The sequence below is a fragment of the Myotis daubentonii genome, chromosome X (assembly GCF_963259705.1).
Source record: "Myotis daubentonii chromosome X, mMyoDau2.1, whole genome shotgun sequence".
Taxonomy (NCBI): Eukaryota; Metazoa; Chordata; class Mammalia; order Chiroptera; family Vespertilionidae; genus Myotis; species Myotis daubentonii.
This window is the reverse complement of record NC_081861.1, coordinates 111,505,202-111,527,680: the sequence shown is the minus strand read 5'-3', so window position 1 is coordinate 111,527,680 and position 22,479 is coordinate 111,505,202. Positions and strand designations below refer to the sequence as shown.

Here is a 22,479-nt window from a genome sequence, read left to right as displayed (position 1 = left end):
TCAAATAAACTTTTTGTGCACTTCTTGAAGAAGATATTTTCTAAATACTTTCTGAAGTACATTAAAACTATTGTCCTCATCTATATATTGTTCCCTAGTAGTTTTGACTACAGTTGCTGTTTTTGCTAAAATTCTGAGTAATATTTAACTTAAACCTTAAATCATCAGATGTGGCAATGGAGCTTTCAAGATGCTAAGCCATCTCTAATTTTCTATTTGCTTCTCAACTTTTGTTACATTAAACCCAATTTCCACATCTTCCCTAAAGATGAATGTATGGTTAGAATCTCTCTAAAATAGGGTTTGTGTAAGAAATATTTAGACTCTGAGGCACATAAATTTGTTTACTTCTTATAGCAGGTTCCAAAAGTCATATTCACAATAAACAATAATTGGTTGATAGTAGTTCATTTTCTGTTGGAGTAAAGTATTTAGGATTTCGTTTGGAAATTTTAACATGTAATATCTGCTGTTTCATTTTTTTTTAACTCAAAAATTTCATGTATGTCATATAGTTTGGCTGTGGGAGAATGATGAGAGTAATCCACTATCTTCCCATTGATGCTCAATAATTCCAGTATAGCAATGGGCTATATTTTTTGAAAACAAAACTTTAGTATGTGAACAAAATTTTATATGCTTTAAGTTTTAGATCAGTCATAGCCTTCATAATATTTGCTCTGTAGTTGGTGATAATTATGTGAATCTTTCTTTACTTAATTTTTCATTCTGTAATAACCTTCATTTAAATTCACTCTATTGTTAATGGTGAGACCTAGAAATATCTCCACAAGCTAGTAAGAGAGGAGCATAGTGAAAAGCACAGTTAATCCACGTGGTGTCACATATAAAAACATTAATATAAAACATGTGAGTTAGCAACCTTTTTCAATAATGTTTTAGTTTAAAATTTTAGCCTTCTTAGATAGATAGATAGATAGATAGATAGATAGATAGATAGATAGATAGATAGAGAAAACCTATAACCTATGTTAAACAACTAAGTAGGAATGTACTTCCTAAGGATTGGTCCTTGCAACTAGATATCCTTCTATTGTCACTGTATTTCATACTCCCCTCCCCCCGCCACCCCACCACAAGGTTATATGAAATGTCAGAATACATGTGAACAAACCTTTAGATGCTACAGGAGTTTTCGGGTTTTTACCAACTCCTTAGTGCCTACCAATGCATCCTCACCCCCACGTTACCCCCTATCTGGCATTAGGCATTAGCATCCACCTCTTCAATCTTTGTGTCTCAGATTGAGTGGCAGAGAATTGGAGATGGGGGGTGGGAGGCAAGACTTCAGTAGGTACAGTGACATATAGGTGGCAGTAGCAGAGGAATGACAATGGTGCTTCTAATTTGTAATTAGACTTTGTTTATCTGAGTTCTGAACTGTTGGCACTGAATTTTCAATTTAGGAAAATTACTGAGACAGATTAGTGTTTTCACTTCCTCCAAATTACATGGTACATTTCAGAATACCCTTAGGAATAGTTTATTTATTGACTTTAATGTTTTAAAATTGAGAAAAATTAAAATTGAAGATTTCCTCAATAGTATACCTTACTTGTGTGTTTTGGACCTCAGAAATAATTTCTTCATAATGAATTTATGATTCTCTTCTGGGAGAGGATATGGTAAAAAAAAAAAAATTCTTCCTATCAGTGCATATTGAATTGCTATTGACACAATTAAACTTTTATGAGCCAAAACATAGTCTTTATTTTCTCAGACCTATTGAGAGTAGGAAGTATGAAGTTTTCAGTGCAAATACTCAGTGAATTAAATTTTTCCTGCCAGAAAGTGTGTGAATGTAATGTTTATCCACTCATTTGTTTATATAGAGGTAATCAAGCAAATGTTTGATCCATGGACAAAGTTGCAATGTCTATCTTAAAGATATATTTTGTGAATAACTAACTCTCTCCCCATCAACACCTGCCCCCCATCAGCTTAGTATTAGGTTTTTGCGGTCACTCCTGTAATGTGACTTGACAAATTTCAAAATAGCTCCATGTCCTAAAGTACATCCATTAACAATTTTTAAAAATATGTTTTATTGATTTTCAGAGAGAGAAAGGGACATGGAGAGAGAGATAGGAACATCAATGATGAGAATCATCAATTGGCTGCCTCCTGCATTCCCCCTACTGGGGTGGAGCCTGCAACCTGGGCATGTGCCCGACTGGGAACTGAACCGTGACCTCCTGGTTCATAGGTTGATGCTCAACCACTGGGCCACACCAGTCAAGCCCCATTACCAATTTTTAAATTGTGACCGAAATGTCCAACATCCTCCTTTTTATTAGGTTAAGGCATTCTAGACAGCTGATATATATCCTATCTATTATTCACCTTTAACACATTTGCTTCAATTAATGGCTTTTACTGTAGTGGAAATCGTGGCTGTCATGGGATGAAATATAAGTTATTAGCTAGAATGGAGGGTCAGAATGAAGACCAGGAAATGTCTTAGAAGTTGAAGAGTGCCTTCCATGGCTGCGTGTGTAGCCGGGAGGTCAGGACAAGAGAAACCAAAACAGAAGAAAGGAATCTAAACAGGAAGGTGGTCATATCATCAGTATAATTTAACTTCTTAGTTCAGAATGTCCTCACTGCTTGATTTTAATGTGCAGAGCTACTTAAAGTATGTCCTCTAGATCAGCAACAGCAGCCACAATGTTTTAGAAATATAAGTTTTCAGGCTCCATCCAAGATCTACTGAATCAGAATCTGTGTAGTAGGGCCAATAATCTGTACTTTAGCAACCGCTACAGGTGATTCTATTGCATTGCTGACACTTGAGTACTACAGCTAGAGGAAATAGACAAGTAGACCTCATATTAATAATGGTACCGAGGAAAAATATTTTTTAAATGTAATTTTGCAGTGCCCTTAGCATTTAGCTAAACAGATCTTTTGGAGTAGTTACTGAAAAAATAATGTTACCATTTACCAAGACTAATTAAGGAAAACAAAAGATTAAAAGCAAATGGGATGCATTCAGTACTGGACCAAGGAGAAAAAGAAAACAAATGACCTTATATTGTATCAAAGTTTTCTTTGTATTTGCTTCCATAGAACAGTGACTCTATGCTGACACTAAGAGCTGATTATATTTATTCTTTAATTCTAGGAGACCATTTGTTTTGAAATACCCCTCCGTAATGCCAAAGAGACAACTCTTCAAATAGAAGTGCTGTTATCAAATCCTGCCCTTAGTGGAATCAAGAAATTTGTGCTGAATCCAGAAGAATGTATCGACTATGCAGTATGCTATACTCCAGCAGCTACAGGCTGTAGAGAGGAAAAGTATGGCATTATATTTTACTAGAGGCCCGGTGCACAAAATTCATGTGGGGGGGGGGGTTCCCCTCAGCCCGGCCTGCACCCTCTTGCAGTCCAGGAGCCAACCATTAGCCCAGCTTCTGGCTGAGTGGTGCACACTGACCATAAGGGGGCAGCTCCTGCATTGAGCATCTATCCTCTGGTGGTCAGTATGTGTCATAGCGACTGGTTATTCCACTGTTTGGTCAATTTGCATATTAGCCTTTTATTATATAGGATTGTTGATTTTTTTATTGTTGATTTTTTAAATTAAGCTTTTAAAATGATTATTTGTTTGCTGTAATCATTTAGATTACACTTGCTCATAGTTTTAGGTTTTTAAAATACCATTCATTTATAAAATGTACTAATTTAGAGTTAGCACTGTTTTACCCAATGCAAAATTATTATCTTGGGGAACAGCAAATTAAATAAGCCCTAAATTACTCTTTATGTACCCTCTTTCATTCCACTTTTCACTAACCAAAATTTTCTAGGTGCAAAAAATTGAGTCAAATGAAAATGATTACACAAGGATTAGGAGTTAAAGTTTCCATTTCTTGATGAAATTAATTTACATTTTATATTTGCAATTAAAAATAAATCATCATGGAAAACAAAGAATATTAAATTAAGGGTATTATACTATGCTAAATATATGCACAGATGCTTCTTACGATGGGATTTACTGGTATTTCCCAATAAACCCATTGTGCGTTGAAAATAGTGTAAGTAAAAAATGCTTTTGTTATACCTAACCTACCAAATATCATAACTTAGTCTAGCCTACTGTAAGTGTGCTCAGAACACTTACATTAGCTTACAGATGAGCAAAATTATGTAAAACAATAAATAGTATTAGTTGTAACCAGGAAAATATCAAAATTAAAAATTTCAATTATGGTTTCCACTGAATGCATTTCAGTTTTGTACCATTGCAAAGTTGAAAGATAATAAGTTAGACCATTTAAGTTGAATCATTATAAGTTGGGGACCATCTTTGTGCACGCACATCACAAACATACACCAATATATACACATATTAATAGTGCAATTATAAGTGTTTTTATAGCATGATAATTATGAAAAACACTAGAGGCCTGGTGCACAAAATTCGTGCATGGGTACAGTCCCTGGGCCTGGCCAGCAATCAAAGTGTGAGTGTCTGGCATGGAAGGGCAGGTCCCAGCTGACCTCTGGGCCCTGGGAAGCACCTGGGCCCCAGGGCCCCTGTGCGCCGCCCTCTGCCTGAGTCATGGCGCCCAAGTCCCCATGTGGAGATGCGGTGAGCATGGCTGGATGCCGTGAGCCGGGTCGCAGCATGGGCCTCTGGGCCACCGAGCAATACCACACAGAAGCTGGTTGGGCAGCACACTCTCTCCCGGCTGGATTCACAGACCGGCTCCTGTGTGAACCCATGGGGAGTCCGACTGTCCCCTGCAGTCCCGGCGGCTACAGCCCGGCTCACCCGGAAGACGCCATGCTGGTATGAGGCAGGCTCCTTGCGGGTGCCCAGCACCTGTGTATGGGGGCTTCCCCAGTGTGCAAGCTCTGGTGTTCCAGGGGAGGGTAGCAGGGGGAGTGAGAGCAAGCTCAGCAAACACCCCACATTCTCACCGCACCTCCATCCCTGTCACCCAGGCCCCCAGGTAGCCAGTGAGAGGTCGCAGTGCATTGCTGATGCCTGCCGTGTTCTGTCCCTCCCCCTGGTGGTCAGTGCACGTCATAGCAAGCAGCTGAACTCCCAGTTGAATGACCAGCCGAGGGAACAATTTGCATATTATACTTATTACATAGGATAGTACTGTATACTAAGTTACATGCACACACAAACACATAACCTTTATGTTCATGACTAACTCAATTAGTTTATAGTAAAACTAGTGGCCCGGTGCATGAAATTCGTGCACATTAAAAGGAGATTAATTAGCCATAACCGATTTGGCTCAGTGGATAGAGCGTCATCCTGCGGACTGAAAGGTCCCAGGTTCGATTCCAGTCAAGGGCATGAACCTTGGTTGCGGGCACATCCCCAGTAGGAGGTGTGCAGGAGGCAGCTGATCGATGTTTCTCTCTCATTGATGTTTCTGACTCTCTATCTTTCTCCCTTCCTCTCTGTAAAAAATCAATAACATATTTTTAAAAAATAAATAAATAAAAGGAGATTAATTAGAGGAAATATTTTAATATTGCTATTTGCCCTTTCTCTATGATAGAAGTGTCAGAGATGAAAGAAAATTAGTAAAATGTATATGAAAATCTTCCTCCTGTCAGAGCCTGGGGTGCATCACAGGACCCAGAGTCAAGTCCCCACCCACCCACATGTGCCTCAAAATTTCACGAGACCCAGACCCGGCCGCCCCCCCCCCCCCCATTGGGCTAGATCCATACCCGACCAGTCCCACCCTTGTCAAGCCCCACCTGTCAGGGGGCACAGCCTCAGGTCCGCTGGCCTGGCGCCAGGGCAGGGGCCACAGCCTGAGGTCCCCCGTCAAGCCCTGTCGGGCAAGGGTCATTGCCTGAGGGTTTTCATCAAGCCCTGTGGGTGGGGGCATGGCTTGAGGTCCCTGGCCTGGCTCTGTGATGGGGGAGTGGCCTGAGGTCCCCTGTCAAGCCCTGCTGGGCAGGGGGCACAGCTTGAGGTCCCCCAGCCTGGTGCCAAGGCAGGGAGCATGGCCTGAGGTCCCCCGGCTTGACACCAAGGTGGGGGGCATGGCCTGAGGTCCCCTGTCAAGCTCTGCCAGGAGGGGGGCACAGCCTGAGGTCCCCGGCCTGGCCCCAGGATGGGGTGTGTGGCCTGAGGTCCCCTGTGAAGCCCCACAGTGGCGGGCGAGGGGACGCAGCCTCAGGTCCCTGCTTATTGCTCCTTAAGGCTCGTTACGGGAACTCAGCCTACCCTGTGGGTGCAGCCATCTTGTTTACGGAAACCCCGCCTCTGCTGTGGGTGCCGCCATCTTTGTGGCAGAGTGACAGTCAATTTACATATTCCCTCTTTATTATATAAGATAATCAACTTGTTTTACAGTAATAGCCCATTTACTTATTATAGTTTTAAAGACTAGGCTTAGTGTAGTAAGTATAATTAAATGCATTAATTATTCCATTAAAATTACTTTTGCTAGTTTATATGCTCTTTCAGAATTAGAATAATTCTTATTTTAATGAATGATGATTAAATAAATATATATGTGAAATTTTAGAGGATAAAATTTTTGTACTGTGAAGCAGAAATAAAAAACATATTATAAAAGATACCTTCTTGATAGATTACCATTGTAAATGTGGGCCAGTCTCCTCTCTCCAGTGTGCTGTAAACACAGAATGAATCTTGAATTTTCTTTATCAGCACACGTTAGAAGACATAATTTGGGGTAATACCTATTGACTACTTACTCTGTTATCATCACTGGGGCATGTATTTTGCATACATACACACATAAATTTCTCATAGTAACCCTGATAGAGTAGTAAGAATAATTGCTCCCATTTTATAAATAATGAAATTGAAGCTCAAAATGTTAAGTGACTTGTTCAAGTCTGCACAAATAAAAGAAGAGCTGAGATACCAGCCCAGTTATACTGTCATTTTCTCTGTCACTATCTCCCCCATAGAAGAGAGCATGTTGATTATAAAGGAAACTGTCCAGAGCTGCATGTCACTTCATAGCTTTCACATGAAAAAATACATGTGTTTAATTGACAAACTAACTTTGATTTAATAACACTTTGAAAGCAGAACTTTTCTTATTTTAACTTCTGTAAGGTATTTGAATTATTTAGGTTTAAACATTGTTCATTGATTTAACAGGCATTTTGATTAAACAGATGTTAATAATTGCACTGTTGTTTTTTTTAATAATGAGATGATTTTCTCACCAAAAATGAAAAAAAATTAAATATATATATATATAATAAGAGTAGAATGTGTCACAGAGTCATTGTCAAATATTGTATTTGGGATATTTTTTCTTTCAAATGTATTATACAAACTAAAGTGACTGATAAATTTTGTATATTCTCTCCACCAGCATTATTTTTCAGCCTGATAAGGTTCTAGAGTTCTGGTATATACTGAAATTTACTGTCGAACTCCCAAATCCAACCAAATTGCCAGAAATGGTGTGTGACCTTGGAAAGTAAGTTCTATTTAGTAGATATAATTATTTCATGAAAGAAAAAAGTTCATCCAAAAGTGTTATAATATGTTTAACATTTTCAAAAGACATGAATATGTTTTTAATTGCTTTTCTTTTCCAGGAAAGGTTTGATATTTAAAGTACCCCATGGAACACTTCAGTGAAAAAACAAAAATCAAGTCAGTTTTTAGGAGGGAGAGGCTTTTACTAGGAGTGATTATCGCAAGTGAGGGAAAGAGACTACAGAAATAGTTGTAGGGGACTATTGCAGTAGAGAGAATTCTCTGATCTCTGAAATATGCAAGTGTCTCAAAATCAAATAGAAAAAGCTTTTTACTTTATAGGGTAATGGAGGGGCAAGTGGAGAGAGCTAAGCAGAATCTTTAGAAGGAAAACTAGACAAGGATGGGAAAATGACCAGTGGGGACTGATCAGAAAAGCATCTCACTGGAATAAGCTAATTCACAAGAAAAGCCAAGAACAGAGAAATGTTCTTTCTTTTCTTTTCTTTTCTTTTCTTTTCTTTTCTTTTCTTTTCTTTTCTTTTCTTTTCTTTTCTTTTCTTTTCTTTTCTTTGTGTGTGTGTGCTTGCTCAGTTTTGGAGACAGCAGAGTTCAGGGGTCTGTAGGAAAGAGAGAAGGCTGACTGAAGTTTGGTCAAGGCAAAGCAGAGGGTAAGCAATAGGCAACTGAAAATACTTGATCATGTGGTTAATACTGTATTCCCTTGAAATATGGCCATTTATATTTAGGTGGTTGAGTTCTTATTATATGTTTGGCACTGAGTTTGGTGCTATTAGATAGGGATAACCAAGTCACAATTTCTGCTAGTAGGCAAATCAGTGCCTTTTCATCAATTTTTCTCCCTAAGCACACCAAAAGAGTGTTTTATTCTCCTAATACCAAACCTTGAGCGAAAACTTCACTGCAAGTGATTTATTAAGGAGTGATCCCAGTTAGAAAAATCAGTAAGAGAATAGAGCAAGTGGGATAAGAAAAGAGAAGAAGCTCAGGAAGGGTATGATTTCAAGTACAGTCCCAGACTTTATCTGATCCTGCAGAAAGTCCTGGAGCATAAATCACATCTCAGAATTGGTCTTGTCATGATGCCAAGATGCTGGGCTTTTGACTCCCATACTAGTCACTATCCGGTCCTTAGGATGAGCTATAAGCTCCCAGATACTTCTCCCGTAAGGTTGAGGAGGCTCCAGGACCCAAGGGTAATCATCTGAAGGTCTCACATGGAAGATGAACAGCAAGAATTCAGAAGTTGGGTGATGGGGGCAGAGAGCTGGTAAAAATCTTCAGGAACCAGGTGGGATTCCAGCAGTGTCTACTACAAGTTGTTTATAAACTTATTTCTAGTTTTATATATTTTTCTAGTTTTAAAATAAATGTTAATAGAGGTAAACTATATATATATGTATAAATAATTATTAATACATGTAAGACAATTTTGTGAAAATATTTGGCTCACAGTTTTACAATCATGATTTTTTTATTTCATTAAAACGTACTAGCCTTTTCTCTTTTTAGGTCCTTGTTATTTTTTAACATGTTTTTTTAAAAAAATAATTTCTTTTTCTCCAAGTCATACTGTGTATAATTAAAAGACATGATATTTAAAGATGTTTGGTGGTAACTATTTTTTTAACCAGCCTTGTTTTGGATTCTTATCCCCTTCAAAATTTGCAGTTTTACATTGTACTCAGTGTCCTTAAAATTCTTAATATGTTGGTATGGCTCTATTTTCACACATTTTTCCAGGTATTTGAGGTCTCTTTCAATATGGAAACAAATGACATAATTTTTGTTTCTGGAAATCTCGACTTATGCCATCTCTCTATTTTCTCTCTTCTCTCTTTCTACATCTATGTTTTGGATTTAGAACTTGGGGACTATTTTGATAATGTTCTTACTTTTTTTGTCTTTTCCCCCAACATTTGTATTTTTGCATTTATACATATTTGTTCAGTTTTATAGTCCAATCTTTTTGTTGAATTTTCATGTCAGCTATCAACATCCAAGACCATTTTTTGTTTCTGTTTGTATTAGGATGCTTCTTTTGTTTGCTTAAAAAATGTAATGTTCTCTTCTTATTTCATGTTTGTAATATCTTCTCTCTATCCCTTAAGGTATGAATGGTCATTTTAAGAAGCCATGGACTTTATCTTAATGTTTTTGCTTTTTCCTGTTAGAAAATTTATCTGATGCTTATTTTACTCATATTTATATGTGAGGCTCTAAATTGATAGTTGGGCCTTATTGACCTATTCATGTTGTTCTGTGTGCTATTCCTCATTTGAAAAAATACTCCTTTTTATTTTGATGAACCTTTTTTTAGGTTTTGTCTAATATGAAAAATATTGTTTATAACATTGTATATGCTTTTGTTGCACATTTGTGCTCATTTCTGTTATGTAAACAATTTAAATTTGGTGGTTAATGACAAAGAATTTGAAATTGCTTGTACCTTTTTATACTCCTACTAGAGGCCTGGTGCACACAAAAATTTGTGCACTCGGGGGGGGGGGGTCCCTCAGCCCAGCCTGTGCCCTCTCGCAGTCTGGGACCCCTCGGGGGATGACCACCTGCTGGCTTAGGCCCACTCCCCAGGGGATTGGGCCTAAGCTGGCAGACATCCCTCTGGCAGCCTGGGAGACCTCGGAGGATGTCCACTTGCCAGTGGGGAGCAGGCCTAAGCTACAGTCAGATATCCTTAGTACTGCTGAGGAGGCAGGAGAGGCTCCCACCACCACCGCTGTACTGGTACCCATCAGCCTGGCTTGTGGCTGAGCAGAGCTCCCCCTGTGGGAGCGCACTGACCACCAGGGGGCAATTCCTGCATTGAGCATTTGCCCCCTGGTGATCAGTGTGTATCATAGTGACCAGTCATTCTCAGTTGTTCTGCTGTTAGGGTCAATTTGCATATTACCCTTTTATTTTATAGGACTAGCCACAAATGAATTATATTTGCTTCATATCCTCAAGAACATGGGTATTGTAAAACTAGTTTTAACCTTTCTGGTGCATTTGAAGTGGTACCTCAGTGTACTTTTAGTTTGCATTTTCCTCATGATTAATGAAGTTGACTCCCTGGTCATATATTTATAGACCATGTTGATAGTCTTTTCTTTCAATTACAGTTTACATTCAGTGTTATTTTGTATTAGTTTCAGGTGGACAGCACAGTGGCTGGACAGTACTGGTTTCCATAGTGCCTATACCAATCTGCATTTCATCAACAGTGTGTGACTATTCCCTTTTCTCCACATTCTCACCAATACATATCTTACTTTAAAAAAAATATTTATCCTACCAGGTGTGAGGTGATATCGCAGTGTGGTTTTGGTTTGCTCTATATGAAAAGGCATTAGAAATGATGGTGAATTGAGAATTATGAACCCTCTTGATTATTACTTGCTTTGACCATAAATACTAGCCACATTTTGGGGGAGGCAGGTTTATTTCATCATCAATTTGTATTTTCTTGATGTAATGGACAGAACTTTGTTAATTTGTTACTTTTTGTTAATATTTATATACTATGTCAACTTTTTTGTCTGGATTTAACAGTTATAAAGTAATTTGTAAACATTGCTCCTAAAACTGGAATATGTTCCAGTACCCAATGTGTAAATAACATTGGTGTAAAAATATAGAGAAGGAATCAGGGATTATCTAATTTAGCAAAATGTCATTAGTTAATATTTGATGATTCTTATTTTGAAACTCATACAAGTTGTATTAGCTTCCTAGGCCTGCCATAACAAGTACCATAAACTGAGTGGCTTACGACAACATAAGTTTATTGTCTCACAGTTTTGGAGGCTAGAAGATTGAAATCAAGGTTTCAGGAGGACCATGCTTCTTCTGAGACCAGTAAGGGAGAATCTTTCCTTGCCTCTTCTGGCTTCTGGTGCTTGCATGCAACCCTTAGTGTTCCTTGCCTTATGGATGCATCGCTCCAATCTCCACCTCCACTGTCATCTGGCTATCTTCTCATGTGTCTTCATATCATCTTCATATAGGAACAGCAGTCATATTGGATTAAGGGCCACCCTATTCCAGTATGACCTCATTTTAACTAATAACATTTGCGACAACCCGATTTCTAAATAAAGTCACACTCAGAAGTATTGGGAATTAGGACTTCAATTTATCTTTTTGCAGCATGCAATTCAACACATACCAGGGAATAGTAATCAAGTTTATAAAGTTAACATTGAATAAGTTTATGAACTAGGTTACTAGCTTTGTTTTTCTTTCTAGGTTTGTCATTCAGAACTTTCCTTTAACTAATCCTACACATGAAACCTTAGAATTGCAAGTAAGAAACAGTAATCCTGATAATTTCTTCCTGGATTCTCAGAAATTACTGGTAAGTATATTCAGAAAGCCAAGTATCCTATCACTACCAGAACATCTTCCAATTCTGTTTTTGGGACACTGTGGGATATTAGCATTTCAATTATTAATGAGGTTTCAAATGTCTAAAATTTAAAAATGGAATTTCTATAAATATATATCCCCGACTTTAATTTATCAAAAAAATATAATATTCATATACATTTTTGAAATTATGTATGTCAGATTCATGTTCATTATCACTGAATTCTAAATAAATTGTGCTTTATTTGTGACCAAATTGGTAATCAGTTTTTGCGGTAGATTATCAGTAATGTGATTTTGACTCAACAGTCATGCTGTGTTTCCAGGATCCCGAAAGGCCAGTTCCTTTCCAGCATACCACCCCTCCCCCACTTCCAGATAGTGCTGACAGCTCTTCCCCTCTCCTCTTTTCTCTGCCCCATTTTCCCATTCCTTGGTCCCTGGAAGAGAGTAGAGCCTCTCAATGAGCCTCAATCACTTTTTTTCCTCCTCCACTAACAAAATAAGATCTGAAGGTTCACCATCAGTATCTACATTTGCAAAGAATATATCAAATATGTGAGTGAATGTCAAAACCATGCTTTCAGCTAAGTTTCAAAATAATCATTGCAATAGATTATTCTCTTCAGAGGACCTCAGAGTGAATCATGAAGCCCTACTAAGTAGCTATGGTATTTAAATAAAGGCTTTTACTATTTGCCTTTAAATGGTTGTTTAAAAATCTGTAATGTGAATTTTAATCTATATCATAATACCTATCTCTCATCAATCACTGGTTGCCAACTAACAATATCATGATGCGAAATTAGTAATTAACTGTCATAATGTGTCACATTAGATATCACTATTATTTTGCTAAATTTGATATATATGGTAATCTTTAAAAAGTTATGTTAAAATATACACACTTATATTACTTAATACTGTATTTTCCATAAATTAAAATGGAATGGAATGTTCAGGATATAATTGAAAAATAACAAATTTCTTATTAGAAAGTGCTTTTTTGTTGTTGTTTGTTTTTTTAATCCTCACCCAAGGATATGTTTATTGATTTTAGAGAGAGTGTAAGTGGAAGAGAGAGGGGGGGGCGGGGAAATATTGATGTGAGAGAGAAACATTGATTGGTAGTCTTCAGTATGCAGCCGTCCAATCCACAACCTAGGTAGTAGTATGTGCCCTGACCAGGAATCAGCCCAGCAACCTTTTGGTGTATGGGACAATGCTACAACCAACTGAACCACTGGGCCAGGGCGAAAGTGGTGTTTTTATATCCTTTATATCACTACTTGTACAGAAGAATGTAAATTGTGGTACAAGGGAAAACAAATACAACATATTGCAGATGCCAACTTTATTACATAATGCAGAATATGGACTCTGCTTTAATATTTCCAACTGTGTCTATTTCATTAATTTTTATTTTTATATATTTATCAAATATTAAGTATGAAACAAGCAACTAATTTCAGTGTTATGAAATGACTCAAAAATATACTTATAAATTTACCAAAAGTAATATTGTAGAACAAATTAGGAGAACACATGAATGTTAATGGTAGTAAATGGAAAGAATATATGTACATATAACTTCACTTATGGTTTTGTTGCATAGTACTCATGTTTACACAAGTAGGGATTTTAAAATATTGATTATAGCCCATAAATGCTTTAATAAATAAGCATTGATTGATTACCAATGCAAATAATGATATAAAAAACTTGCTTTCCTCCAATGATATATTATGATTTTTTTTAAAGATATAAAAGTTGAAAGAATAATACAATGCACAAACTTGTACCTTCTACTTTGTTTCTTATATTAATGGTTTGCCATATTTCTCTCTTCTTTCTCTTATATTTCTTTTTTTTCTTTTACTATCATTTAAATTGGACATTTTCCATTTAATTTTATTTTTTAATTACATTTTACTTTCAATATTATTTTGTATTGGTTCAGGTGTACAGCATAGTGGTTAGATGGTACTATACAAAGTGTTCCCCCAATATTTCCCTGTACCCAACTGGCATCATACATAGTTATTGCAATATTATTGATTATATTCCCTATGTTGTATTTTATTTACATCTTTTTTGGGGGTTAACTATCAATTTATACTTCTTAATCCCTTCACTATTTAATTTGAAGGTAAGTAGCACCATGCTATTTAAGCACTAAATACTTTGGATTATAGTTCTTAAGAGTATATTAATCTCCAACAGCATTCAGTATCCTGTTCAAATTTCAGTTTACTAACCTGCCACAAGGCTCTTCCTCTTGAGCTAGGATCCAGTGTAAAAAGCTCACACATTGGAATTGGTTGTTATCATGACACTTGCTTGCAAGGAAATGTTAAGTTTCTCAAAGATTCTATGTTTACACACCAATAAATTTAGTAAAATTTACTACAGTTAAATTCCAAACAATGGTGTTTATCTTTCTTTCCTTGAGAACATTGGAAATACATTTTTCAGCTAATTTTAGGTAAAAATAAAGGAATTTTATTGAATTACTGCTTGGTTGTATAAACTACCTCAATCTTCACCATATAAATTTATAGAAGAGGAATATGAAGACAGAAAGACTAAAATACTTAAGCCACATAGTTATTACTAGAGTTAAATCAAATTTAATAAAGTATTATATATTTTTCCAATGAAATAGTTTATTTTTGTCATATATATATATATTTCCTATATGTATAGAGAAACTTTTTTCATGTTTGCTAAATTTAAAAAATATATGAAATGCAAATTTTTTTGCTAAGGTCGATCCTAAAATTAATTTATACTCCTTAAATGTTCATTAACTAATAACTAATAACCTCCAAAAATTTGAAGTATCAGAGAACCAGTCTGAGATAAAAATATTTGCTGTAGATAAACCACACTTATACATCATAAGGATGTAATGCTGTTCGAAATTTAAAGTTAAGCCTGTATATGGATTCCATTGTCATCAGAGTTTGTTGAGAACCAAGTAATTTAGATTTCCTTACATAGAGTGACTAGCTCTATGTGGTCATTTTCTGGGGAAAGGCCATGGCACAAGCACTATTAAACAGTGTTTACCAGCAGATGTTTTACCAATATTTGTCAAGCAGGCATACTGAGATTGGATAGTGTACAAGGCAATATATTGTTCACACAGATATCAACCCAGCATACATCTAGTGCACAAAGATGCTGACTCAAACAAAAGTATTAATTGCTTTGTTTCTCTTTTTATTCTTTCTAAATTTACACAGCTGACCATGGCTCCTCACTCCACGGAAAGGGTACGTGTTCGCTTTTGTCCTTCTGCTCTTGGAAGAGCTGGTCAGCAAGCTACTCTTACCTTCTACTGTGCTCAGGTATGATAGAGTATTCTTAGTCCAAGTCAAGTTAATTAAATTTTAAAGTCAACAAATAAGTAAATCTTATTCATCCAGGTGACATCTTTTGCAAGCAGAATAAGCTTATTATAAACTATAATTAAATGAACTTTTGGAAATATAATATGCATCATGCATGTGCAAGCATTTAAAAGAGGCATTTTTATGTCCTTAGATTGCTTGAGTGAAGGAGAATATATACCCAGATTTTAAAATATATATATTTTTATGTAAATACAAAATTGCTGTCATTTATGTTAATTTTCTGACTTGGGTTTCACTACCCAAATTTTCATGAACTTTAAACTGTAGAAAATGTGATCTTGAAAATATCATGTTATTTTTTCACTTTATTTCAACTGTACAGCATTCTTGGATAATAATTTTTCTGAATAACAGTAATTTTTAAAAAACAAAAATTGTTAATCATTTTTTAAGCATCTCTAAGCTTGCTGTATGCCATGCTTAGTTATCTCAGTTCATTCTCACCACAGTCCTAAGGTGAAAGGATTATTAACCCCATTTCACAGATCAGGAAACTGAGACATAGAAATAAAGATCAGGTAGCTGGTAAGAGGTTGAACACAAACCTCAACCCAGCATGTCTGGCTTCAACCCATTTTCATGACTTTTTTTACAACTACCTACAGATTGCCAATTGATTAAAACTCTCTTACTGCCAATGAAAACTTTACATAACCTTTTGCATTTATTATTATTTTGTATTTCTTCAAGTGTTGATAGGGAGGAAAGTAAATGGATATCAGAACTTTAAATCCTAAGGGGCACCAAGGAACCTGCCATCTGAGAGGCAGTGGAATCCCATATAATATAATGTCAGTGCAAGACTTGTGTGTGACTGAAGTATCCTCTTTTCTAAAACAATGTGTAACCTTTAGGAAAAAAAAATGAGGCTATTAAATTTCCTATATGATTATTGACTTATACATGACCTGAAGCAATACTATGGAAGTTTGTGTGCCTCTGAAATATTAAAGAAAACAAATAGTAATCCTTTTCCTACAGAAGGGAAAGTACAGTGGAGATTATATTATTTTACACAAATAATTTTAAGAAGGCACACTTTTAAATAATATAATTGCTTCTTAGCAGGTTTAGCCCCTTCATCTTACTTAATTATTGGAGACAATTTAGTAGCTTGTATTTCTGATGGAAATTATATCTGCTCAAGGATAATCAGGCACATTAGCAGGGCAATTACCAGCTCTCCATCTTAATAGCTTTAGAAAATCCTACCCTAGATATTGAATGTGAAATTCTTAATCAAACACAAAGAACTCAGACAAGTAATGAACTCAAGCCTTTTATAAATCAACTAGGGGCCCGGTGCACGAAATTCGTGCATTGGGTGTGTGGGGGGGAGGGGGAGTGTCCCTCAGCCCAGTCTGCCCCCTCTCTCATACTGGGAGCCCTCAGGCGTTGACCCCCATCACCCTCCAATCGCAGGATCGGCCCCTTGCCCAGGCCTGACGCCTCAGACAGAGGCGTCAGGCCTGGGCAGGGGACCCTCATTTCCCCCCATCACTGGTTCTGCCCCCAGCCCAGGCCTGATGCCTCTGGCCCAGGCGTCAGGCCTGGGCAGGGGACCCCCAGACCCCTCCAATTGCTGGCTCTGCCCCTTGCCCAGGCCTGATGCCTTGGCCAGAGGCATAGACCCCCATCACCCTCCCATTGCCTGATCGGCCCCTTGCCCAGGCCTGACTCCTCTGACAGAGGTGTCAGGCTTGGACAGGGGACCCCCATCTCCCCCCGATCACTGGCTCTGGCCCGTGCCCAGGCCTGAGGCCTCTGGCCCAGGAATCATGCCTGGGCAGGGGACCCCCATCTCCCTCTGATCGCTTGTTCCACCCCCCACCCAAGCCTGACACCTCTGACCCAGGCTTCAGGCCTGGGCAAGGGGACCATCATATCCCCCCAATCCCCGGCTCCGCCCCCAACCCAGGCCTGATGCCTTGGCCAGAGGAGTCGACCCTCATCACCCTCCAATCACCAATCACCGGATCGGCCCCTTGACCAGGCCTGAGGCCTCCGGCAGAGGTGTCAGGCCTGGGCAGGGGACCCCCAGCTCCCCGCGGTTGCAGGCTCCGCCCCTGCAGGACGCCTCTGGCCTAGGCGTCTGGCCCGGGCAGCGGGGACCCGCAGCTGCAGCGGCCCGCGATCGTAGGCTTCGCTTTAGGCCCAGGCAAGGGACCCCTAGCTCCTGGGACTGCCAGCTTTGACCGTGCCCAGCTCCCATCGCTGGCTCCACCCCTACTTCCTGCTATCACTGGCCAGGGCGGAAAAGGCACCTGATTCTCGGATCATGGCTGGGGGTCAGGGCAAAGGCGGCCCCAGGGCCGCCTTTGCCCTGCCCCCCAGCTCTTAGCTCCCCCCTGGGTTTTCCGATCACTGTCAGTGGCAGGGGGCTTCTTCCTGCTTTCCCTTTCGCCTCCCTGCATTGTGCCTACATATGCAAATTAGCCGCCATCTTGTTGGCAGTTAACTGCCAATCTTAGTTGGCAGTTAATTTGCATATAGCCCTGATTAGCCAATGAAAAGGGTATCATCGTACGCCAATTACCATTTTTCTCTTTTATTAGATAGGATTTTACATTGGTGCTTGATTTCAGTTGCTCCCAGCACCTCCAAGTTGTAGCAAATCTCCAAGGATTCATCTGTGGTTAGACCTTGGCCCATCATTCATTCATCCCCCTTCAAACTTTTAAACGTATTACCCTAACCTTTCTGATTGTTTTGCCTTTTCTTTTTTTATCCTTTTTTTTCCCCATCTCTGAATCATTTGAGTCTTCCTCTTTTATTCAATTTATCCAGTCATCCTAAAGTATTAATTGAATGAACTTTGGAAAATACAATATATATCATGTAAGTGTAGACATATGAGAAAGATAGTTTTTTAAATAAAGTTTTTGGGTTTGCACTTATAAGAATTTGCAGTTACTCTAACTTTTAAGGAAAAATTCATGTAGATTTCTGTCCCTTTCTTGATTTCACTGATAAATACATTTGAATTGACATGTACAACTGAGTAGTTGATTAATCGAAAATCTAGTAATGGCTATTCTTTTAGGGTAAGTTTTAAGTATTTCTGATTGTTACTCTTTGCTGATCTTAAGGAAATGGCTGTAGATTTTTATTTATTTCATGGATTTCTGATTTCAATCCGTATACAGAGCGCTGCATTGTCAAAATCTAATTTTAGGCTAAAGTTGATTGTCAAGATTTTGAATCCTAAAATTAATTTGTTAGGATACCACAACTACATGTATCATGAACTCATATTATGCTGCTGGATTCTGTAAATGAGATTGTGTTCCTGCCTCTCAGAATAATAGGAATAGTAGTAAGCAGCAAATGTGGTAAGGGGGCCTTCTGAGATATTTTTGTTGGTTTTCAGTTGTTTCATTTTTATTTTCAAACTAGAGGCCCGGTGCACAAAAATTTGTGCACTCGGGGGGGAGGGGGGGGTCCCTCAGCCTGGCCTGTGCCCTCTAGCAGTCTGGGACCCTCGGGAGATAACGACCTGCTGGCTTAGGCCTGCTCCCAGGTGGCAGAGGGCAGGCCCAATCCCTAGGTGCAGCCCCTGGTCGGGCTCAGAGCAGGGCCGATTGGGGAGTTGGGGCGCCACCCCCTGTCACACTCAAGGCAGGGTCGATGGGGAGGTTGTGGAGCAACCCCCTGTCATGCACAGAGCAGGGCCAATCCGGGGGTTGGGGCGCTGCCCTCTGTCACACACAGAGCAGGGCCCATCAGGGGGGTTGGGGCTCCGTACCCTGTCACGCACAGAGCGGGGCCCATCAGGGGGTTGAGGAGCTCCCCCCTGTCACATACAGAGCAGGGCGGATCAGGGGGTTGGGGCACCGCCACTCTCACACTCAGGGCAGGGCCGATGGGGAGATTATGGCTCTACCCGTCACACACAGAGCAGGGCCCGTGGGGGGGGGGGAGCTCCCCCCTATCAGGCACAGAGCAGGGTGGATAGGGAGGTTGTGGCCCCGCCCCCTGTCACGCACAGAGCCGCAGGGCGATCAGGGGTTTGGGCGCTGCCCCCTGTCACCCTGATCCCGGTGCTGGGAGGCATATTACCCTTTTACTATATAGGATAGAGGCCTGGTGCATGGGTGGGGCTGGCTGGTTTGCCCTGAAGGGTGTCCTGGATCAGGGTGGGGGTCCACTCTGGAGTGCCTGGACAGTCTGGGTGAGGGGCTGAGGGCTGTTTTCAGGCTGGGGGTGACTGAACTCCCAAACGCTCCTTTTTTCCTTTTTTTTTTTTTTTTTTTTAATTCTGGGCCAGCTTTAGCGTGAGGCTTGGCTCCAGCTCTTAGGCCTCCGGCTGAAAGTAGGTTTCTGGCCTTTGCATACAATGTTGCGAATCTGCTGGCTGAAGTTGGGCGTATTTGTTACAATGTTTCTTAAACTGCCGGCTCAGAGGCCTGCGGCCGCAGGCAGGGAACGTTGGAGTCCTCGGTCACTGAGGCAAGCAAGCCTCATGTTAGTTTCAAGCTGCCTGGCTGCTGGCCGCCATCTTGGCTGACAGTTAATTTGCATATCTCGCTGATTAGCCAATGGGAAGGGTATCGGTCGTACGCCAATTACCATGTTTCTGTTTTATTAGTGTAGATAGTTGCCAATATTTGTTTCATTTGTACTTCACTGTGTGACTCACTGCATCTAAAGGTCAGACTAGCAAAAATTAAGGAAAGAAGACAAAGTCAGAGTGGTATTATCTCCCAGCCTGTCTATGATCCTATATACTGTCTTTGGAAAACTTTGTTGCTTCTTAGCCAGTTCAAATGCCCTTGAGCTATACTCAGTGTGCAAGCCAGTTTTACTATCTTTTAACTCTACTTTTTTTTTCTCTCAGAAACATTGTAATTGGATCTTTAAAGTTTCTTTTTACTGTGTCTCCTTTCAAAGAAGTTTGAGATAAAGACGGGATAAGAAATGTTACTTATTTTTTAATGCATATTTTTGTTGGGATACTTTTTAATTTTCCTCTCTGAACCCAAGAGGATAATTTAAGCAATGCTAGGGCAAGTGTTGTATACTAGTGTTCCATCATGGTGGGATGTAGGAGGTTTAACTTAAAAGCTCTAATACTCCAGGCCATTCGGCAAAGACATGAAATCGTGACCTTCTTGTTTTTGTACTTTGGCTCATTCCCAATGGCTCAAAGTAACCTCATTTCTGTCATACAGGATTTATTTAATTAAGTAGCCAAAAAATAAGTAATTTACATAAATTGTTCGTAATTTAATTTAACCCAGCCAGCCAATTGCATGTAATCAAATTAGGGCATCATAAGTGAAAATCTAGTGAACTTACATTTTGCAAGTAGAATCTGTAACTAATACAGTCATTTGAAGATAATATGCAGATAAAACTTGCCTTTATTCATCCCTACTCAGAGATAGCTTTGTATCATTTCCTGTCCCACTTTGAAACAATCTTAAAGTAAGTTTCCCTCTTCTTACTGGAATTTAGGCTTGAAAATATCTATGTAGTTAGAAAGATTATAAACTAGGCCGTTGCATTTGTTGAATTTTATTTACTGACCTCTTCATTCCTTTACAACATTAGTATTCAGTGCCGAACTGAATCACAGTCTATTGTGCATACAGTTGTACACATTGCCTTTTAACGGGACATCGATCTGTGCCTCACCTTCTTTGCCTTCATGTGATCATGAAAACTAAGTGAGTTCCACTTGACATTCACCCTAGGATTTTGGAAACTTTGTGCAATTTTTAGTACCTCATTTGTTAGACAAGTTGACTTAAAGAAACATCAACCTTGAGCAGAAATGCAAGGTTTTCATTAAGATATATTTTTAATGCTGCTATAAATACCCTTAAGCTCTCCTTTTTATCAAAAACACATTGATTTTTCAGTAAAATCAAAAGGAATTTTAAAAAGAAGGAAAAGATAGAACAGGGCATGTTAAATATTAACAACCAAAGTTTTTTATCTGCGAAAATTTTTACATGTATTAAATTTATTAAGTGTTGTGAATTATGACATATATGTTATGCATGTTTATCTTTAAACAGTTTGAAGAATGGAAATTCCTCCTTTCTGGAGTAGGACTATTTCCCCAGCCTCTAGAAATAGAAAGAATCACCACCTACCTTCATCACACAGCATCTCTGGCTATAATTTTCAAAAATCCCACAGATGAACATGTTTTAATCGATGTCATACTAACAAGTAAGTTGTTTTTCTTATATTTTACCTATGTTATTTTGTAATTATTAATCAAATGTATTTGATCATAGAATCAATGTATTATAGAGATAGTGGACATGGTAGAGATCCACTAAGAAAAATCATAAGGTATGAAAGATGAGGTATCTTGAAATCATAGAATGTAAATGGTGGAACCAGAATCAAAAATTAAAAATCTGTGTAACAAGTCAAATTCTTCTCCTTTGACCTGTAAAGCCAAAAATGCAAATTAATAGATTAGTAAGATTCTTATGATTATTCAAATATGCCAATGCTTAGTCCTTAAAAGTTTATAGAACTTCAAGTGTTCTGATATTGTTTCCTTTCCCCATTTTCTTTATAAATAGCATATTTGGATTAAATTTTGTTTATAATCAAGCTTGTTCTCTTTTTCCTGTCAGATTGACGATGCATGTTTTTAAATTAGATTGTTTGGAGTTTTTTTTTCACTTTTTATTAAATGATCAAATAATGTGGGTCTGAAGTAAAAATCAACTCATTAGTTTTGCCAAACACATTTTAAATCTATTGCATATTACTAATTTTATCTTTTCAACTACTATTATTACTTCTACTAAAACTGCTACTGCTGTGATCCATTTTATATAGTTCAAATGTTGAGCTACAAGGAATACATATGTTAAGTTCTTTGATATAAATAAGCAACTTACTCTCCAGAGTAATTATATTGCAGTTCACGCTGCCATCAGGAGTATATTACCGACTCTATCTATTTTCCTGAGCCTTATAAGCACTGACTAATATCATTCTCCTTAATCTCCCTCAATCTGATTGGAGAAAAATAGTATTTTATCATCATTGAAAATTAGTTATTTTTTGTTTAATACTGAAACTGAACACTCATTTACCTATTAGAGTTTTCATCTTTCCTCGTCATCTCTTTTTGCTCTTGGTATAAAATAATTTTTAAAAAAATAATGTCATCTGATGTGAAATTCCCTTATGAATACATTGGCTGTGGTAAGGAGAGAGATGCCA

General features: G+C 38.4%; 1 protein-coding gene across 1 annotated transcript in view; it reads left to right on the top strand.

The window, feature by feature from the left end:
• The window catches only part of CFAP47 (cilia and flagella associated protein 47), a 467,420-nt gene that overhangs the window by 365,263 nt on the left and 79,678 nt on the right, over positions 1–22,479 (top strand). The window contains 5 exon segments of the mRNA XM_059678706.1: positions 3,146–3,321; positions 7,365–7,472; positions 11,744–11,852; positions 15,112–15,216; positions 21,306–21,462. Of these exon segments, the coding sequence (XP_059534689.1) occupies positions 3,146–3,321; positions 7,365–7,472; positions 11,744–11,852; positions 15,112–15,216; positions 21,306–21,462 (655 nt within the window).